Below are 6,291 nucleotides of genomic sequence, written 5' to 3' on the forward strand. Positions count from 1 at the left end.
AAATTCAAGTATGTCTTTTATTTATATTTATATATATATATATATTAGGGCTGCAACAACTAATCGATTAAAATCGATTATAAAAATAGTTGGCGATTAATTTAGTCATCGATTCGTTGGATCTATGCCAGGGGTCGGCAACCCGCGGCTCCGGAGCCGCATGCGGCTGTTTGACCACTATGATGCGGCTCAGCTACATACTTGCCGACCCCCCCGATTTTCCCAGGAGACCTATGGATCTCAGTGTCTCTCATAGATAACTCCCAGGGAAAATATGATCCTATTTACACTCTAATTACTAAATAAAGGGAGTGCCCTAATTGCACTGCAGTAATTGTCCTCTTTAGCATTTACAAACAGCATGCCAGCCCGGCCACATGATGTATGTTGCTTTTACTTGAACACATAGGAGACAGCAAAGCATACTTACTCATCAGCCACACAGCTTACACTGACGGTAGCCGTATCAAACAACTTTAACATTGTTACGTTACAAATATGCGCCACACTGTGAACCCACACCAAAAAAGAAAGAAAAGTACATTTCTGGAGAACATCCCATCGTAACACAACATAAACACAACACAACCAATACCCAGAATCCAGTGGCGTGCGGTGAGGTTAATGTCTGGTGAGGCACGACTGCATTATCACAGTCAGATTTACAAACATATGAACCTGCAGTGCAGGTGTACCTAATGTTGTGTCCCTGCGGTCGTTCGCGGCTCCTGCAGCGCGAGCATTGTTGTTTTTGCACTTTTTGGCTTCTTGTTAAGTGACTTTTTTTGGGTGGATTCGGTCTTGCACGTGGAGGGTTTGGGCGTGGGCTTTGGTTGGTGTGGCGCTCCCGTCGGGCGACACATTCTGCGGCGGAGGTGCACGAGCCTCCAGTTTTATGATCGCTCAGCACAATAAATACGTTACACACATACAGTTGTTGACAAAATACACTGTACATTATATACCTCAGCTAACTAAACTATGGAAATGTATAATATAATTCATATAGCAATATGGTGTCACTGCACAGCAGCTCAGCAGTTAGCCGAGTCATTGTGCACATTCCATGTTGAGGCACAAATCAGTGACGTGCCTCAACTGGCTGCTGATCACCGCACCGTCTCTTCTCAGTATTTGAACGGCAAATGTGAAAATAAAAATAATCTAAAACTGGTGAAGTTAAATGGAAAATAACTTTAGTATAATTACTGGATACATATAACAATTTAATTAATTTTTTTTTCTTTTTACTTTTTTTTTTCTTTCCATGATGGCAGGTGAGGCCGTGCCTCCCCTGCCTCTAGTGACGGCACGCCACTGCCAGAATCCCATGCAGCCCTAACTCTTCCGGTCTACATTATACACCCCCGCTACCACCAAATCCCCCCACACATCAACCCCCCCCCCCCCCCCCTCTCCGTGCGTTGGTTGAGCGGAAGAGTTAGGGCTGCATGGGATTCTGGGTATTGGTACCGTCAGTGTAAGATGTGTGGCTGCTGAGGGTAAGTACGCCTTGCTGTCACTTATGTGATCAAGCTGAAACTGCATTCTACATGTGGTTGAGCAGGTACACTGTTTGGGCAGGCTACAGAGGGCGCCAAAAGCAGTGTCATCACGCCCTGATATTCGGGAGTCTCCCGGGACAAAGGAGAGGGTTGGCAAGTATGACGCTATCAAGCGCCATTCATCGCACTAACATCAAATTTCCACATTAAAGTGCGTGCCGGTGCGTGTGTCGGAGACCCCTGGGTAACATAGCACAAAGCATTTAAACTTTGTATGCGGTGTTTTTCATTTTAAATTTAAATTTTTTTTTTGTGGCTCCCATTATTTTCTTTAATTTGTGAAACTTGCCAAAATGGCTCTTTGAGTGGTAAAGGTTGCCGACCCCTGATCTATGCTATGCGCATGCGCAGAGGCTACTTAAAAAAAATAATTTAAATGTTTTTATTTTTTATAAACCTTTATTTATAAACTGCAACATTTACAAACAGCTGAGAAACAATAATCAAAATAAGTATGGTGCCAGTATGCTGTTTTTCCCCAAAATAAAATACTGGAAAGGATAGAAATGCAGTTTGTCTCTTTTATCTGATTATTAATCGATTAATCGAAGTAATAATCGACAGATGAATCGATTATCAAATTAGTTGTTAGTTGCAGCCCTAATATATATATATATATATATATATATATATATATATATATACACACACTGTATTTTTTGGACTATAAGTCACAGTTTTTTTCATAGTTTGGCCGGGGGTGCGACTTATACTCAGGAGCGACGTATGTGTGAAATTATTAACACATTACCGTAAAATATCAAATAATATTATTTAGCTCATTCACGTAAGAGACTAGACGTATAAGATTTCATGGGATTTAGCGATTAGGAGTGACAGATTGTTTGGTAAACGTATAGCATGTTCTATATGTTATAGTTATTTGAATGACTCTTACCATAATATGTTACGTTAACATACCAGGCACATTCTCAGTTGGTTATTTATGCGTCATATAACGTACACTTATTCAGCCTGTTGTTCACTATTCTTACCATCCATCCATCCATTTACTACCGCTTATTCCCTTCGGGGTCGCGGGGGGCGCTGGAGCCTATCTCAGCTACTATCGGGCAATTGCCTTTTAAATGTCTATTCTTGGTGTTGGGTTTTATCAAATAAATTTCCCCCAAAAATGCGACTTATACTCCAGTGCGACTTGTATATGTTTTTTTCCTTCTTTATTATGCATTTTTGGCCGGTGCGACTTATACTCCGGAGCGACTTATACTCTGAAAATAACGGTATATGAAATACTTGAATTTCAATGAATTCTAGCTATAAATATACTCCTCCCCCCTTAGTCCCGCCCCCTTAGCCCTGCCCACCCCGCCCCCGCCCTCCTCACCCATGAATGAGTATATCCGTTCGGCCACCGTGTTCAATGGAGAAGTCTGATCTACAGAATTTGCAGCCACCCGGCGAAGGAAACTCATTTCGGCCGCTTGTACCCGTGATCTTGTCCTTTCGGTCATAACCCAAAGCTCATGACCATAGGTGAGGATGGGAACGTAGATCTACCGGTAAATTGAGAGCTTTGGCTTCTGGCTCAGCTCCTTCTTCACCACAACCGATCGATACAGCGTCCGCATTACTGAAGACGCCGCACCGATCCGCCTGTCGATCTCACGATCCACTCTTCCCTCACTCGTGAACAAGACTCAGAGGTACTTGAACTCCTCCTCTTGGGGCAGGGTCTCCTCCCCAACCTATAACATATATACTTAAAATAGATTAAAGTGAGTAAGACTTAATATTTAGTTGCAAATCCTTTGCTTTCAATAACTGCATCAAGCCTGTGACCCATTGACATCACCAAAATTTTGCATTCTTCTTTTGTGATGCTTTTCCAAGCTTTCACCACAGCCTCTTTAACTTGTTTGTTTTGGGGGGCTACTCCCTTCAGTCTCCTCTTCAGCAGGTAAAATGCATGCTCTATTGGGTATATAATATATATATATATATATATATATATATATATATATATATATATATATATATATATATATATATATATATATATATATACATACATATATATATATATATATATATATATATATATATATATATATATATATATATATATATATATATATATATACACTCACACACACACGATATGCAGCCCTCGGTGGAAAAAGCTTGGACACCCCTGTGGTAAAACCTTCTTTTGTATTATCACCTCCTTATTAGAAAGCTTTTGAGTGTCACTGGTGTTTTCCCCCACGATATGTTCTAATATTTTGCATGAAGAAGATGTAATACAAAATTATCTAAGCACAACTTTCACATCATCTGTTATTCGACCTGTCCCAACAGGAGAGCGCCTTTGTAAGGCTGCTGAAGAGGGACCTGCAGAAGGTCTTCCAGGAGTGCAAGATGGTCGCTGTGGCCCAGAACAACGGCTGCAACGCAAACGACATGATAGTGCTCAAGAACAGACTGCAGAAACATGACATCCGTGTCAAGTTCTACTCCAACCAGGTAAAAGTGGATGATTTAAAAAAAAAAAAAAAAAAAAAAAAATTGTTGTATTTTATTTGTCTATTTTAATCTATTTGTTTGTATATATATATACATATATACATATATATATATATATATATATATATATATATATATATATATATATATATATATATATATATATATATATATATATATATTATATATATATATATATATATATATATATCACAATTAGAAGAGTAACATGCTTGTGTGCAGGTGATGCGCTCGTTTCTGAATGAGAGCATATACAGCAACTTGGCTCATCTCTTTATCGGGCCCACGGTGCTGTTTGTCAGCAAAGAGCCCAAGGCCAAACAGATGCTGGCGACCCTGCGTGTCAGCCCACAGATGGTCCTACTCGGTACGTTCATTTGTTAAGACACAGCACGCACGGTATATTGACGTGGCCGCTATGTCCCACAGGAGCGTGCATAGACGACACGTTGCTGAGCGCGCAGGGCGTGCTGCGCTACTCCAAGTTGCCGTCGGTCAGCGTGGTCCAGGGCGAGCTGGTGGGCGGCCTGAGCTTGCTGGCATCCCACACCGCCTCCTTGCTGCAGCGACACCCCGCCCACCTGACGGCGCTGCTGCAGCAGCACGTCGCGCAGCAGGGCGGAGACGCTCCTCCCAAAGCGGAGGAAGCCACGTGAGAGGAACTAATCAGTGACTGACAATATGGACATGTGCACAAGTGTGTTTGAAGGAACATGCAGCCAGAAGGCTTTTGACACAATCCTCAGTAAAATCATCTTTATTTACATGACGTGCTGAAACGTTAATCATGATGCCGGTTTGCTCAATCTAATGAGTAGTCATGTGCGATACCACTGATTTTCTTACTGATCCCAAGTAAAATTCAGACTGATATCGGCAATACCATTCCGATACCGATACTTTGTGCAAATATGCAAAACATGTCTGCTAAAGTTTAAAAAGTTGTGTATTTTCAAATAATAACATAGCTGTCAAAAAGACAAAACTGTAAAAATGTAAGAAAAAAAGAGCAAAAAATCAGAATGTAATAAGAAAAAGTTAAACATTTTAAATGAATGATTATATACTTACTCACCTATAACACAAAGTTTTGTCTTTAAATATATATCTATATAGTATCTGGTTTTAGCTTCTTTTTTTTTTTAAATAAAAAAAATTCTAATTGCCCCCCCCCCCCCCATACTTGACTTTTCAGTTTGCGGCGCTTGGTAGTAAAAAGTTTAAACACGCCTGATACAAAACATGAGAAGCTCTCAATATAAAAATAAAATACACTTAAAATATAAACAAATTTTAAGTTGGTTAATTAAATGAAATAACACCAAATTGTGAATTAATTTGGAAAATATTAAAAGCTCCCAAAATGAAAATAAAATATACTTAAATTTTAAGTTAGTTTTATTTCATTTAATTAACTAACTTATGAATTAATTTGGAAAATAGTAGGTCTCAAAATAAAAAATAAAATATACTTCAAATATAAAAGTTTAAGTTAGTTAATGAAATACAATAACACTAACTCATGTATTAATTTAGAAAATAGAAGCTCTTAAAATAAAAATAACATTTACTTAAAATGTCAACCAAGTTTAGTTAGTTAAAAAATACAACAATACTAACGTATAAATGAATTTGAAAAAGTGCAGCTCTTATAAACACTGTTAAATGTGTAACTGAACATTAATATTTTCGTACAGGCAACATTTTTGACACACTAGGTCAGAGGTTCTGAAACGTTTTTCACCAAGAACCACCTCAAACAAAACTTGGCTCTCCGAGTACCGCCATAATGACCAAGATGAAAATACAGTAGCGTAGTCGGCGTAAGTATTCATTAAAACAAGGCAGAGATTTTACTTAACAAGTATATTTCATCATTTTAGTTTGAAAAGTAACACTGTTTGATATTTAAGTGATTCTTTGGCGTACCACAAGATGGAGCCCGCGTACCACTAGTGGTACACGTACCGCAGTTTGAGAATCACTGCACTGGGTCATGCAGTTACACAATCATATTATTTTTATTCCATTCTTACATGGGAAAAAACAATAAAACAATCAGTATGTAATGAGAAAAAGTTGAAATGTTCTAACTAATAATTAATAATATACTTAGTCACCTTATCGCCTGTAATACAAAGCTGACACCATCTGTTGTTAGCATTTTTTTTTTTCATATAAAAATCTTAATATGGCCCTAGCATACTGTGACTTCAGT

General features: G+C 38.6%; 1 protein-coding gene across 2 annotated transcripts in view; it reads left to right on the plus strand.

Moving 5' to 3' along the window:
- Nucleotides 1-5,215, plus strand: part of mrpl10 (mitochondrial ribosomal protein L10) — a 9,585-nt gene extending 4,370 nt beyond the window's left edge. For both annotated transcript variants that reach the window (XM_062056889.1, XM_062056890.1), the window contains 3 exons: nucleotides 3,888-4,052; nucleotides 4,296-4,440; nucleotides 4,503-5,215. In XM_062056889.1, coding sequence (XP_061912873.1) covers nucleotides 3,888-4,052; nucleotides 4,296-4,440; nucleotides 4,503-4,729 — 537 coding nt within the window. In that variant the 3' untranslated portion in view covers nucleotides 4,730-5,215. The remainder of the gene's footprint in view (nucleotides 1-3,887; nucleotides 4,053-4,295; nucleotides 4,441-4,502) is intronic.
- Nucleotides 5,216-6,291: the final 1,076 nt, after the last annotated feature.

This window comes from Entelurus aequoreus, linkage group LG08, assembly GCF_033978785.1.
Source record: "Entelurus aequoreus isolate RoL-2023_Sb linkage group LG08, RoL_Eaeq_v1.1, whole genome shotgun sequence".
Taxonomy (NCBI): Eukaryota; Metazoa; Chordata; class Actinopteri; order Syngnathiformes; family Syngnathidae; genus Entelurus; species Entelurus aequoreus.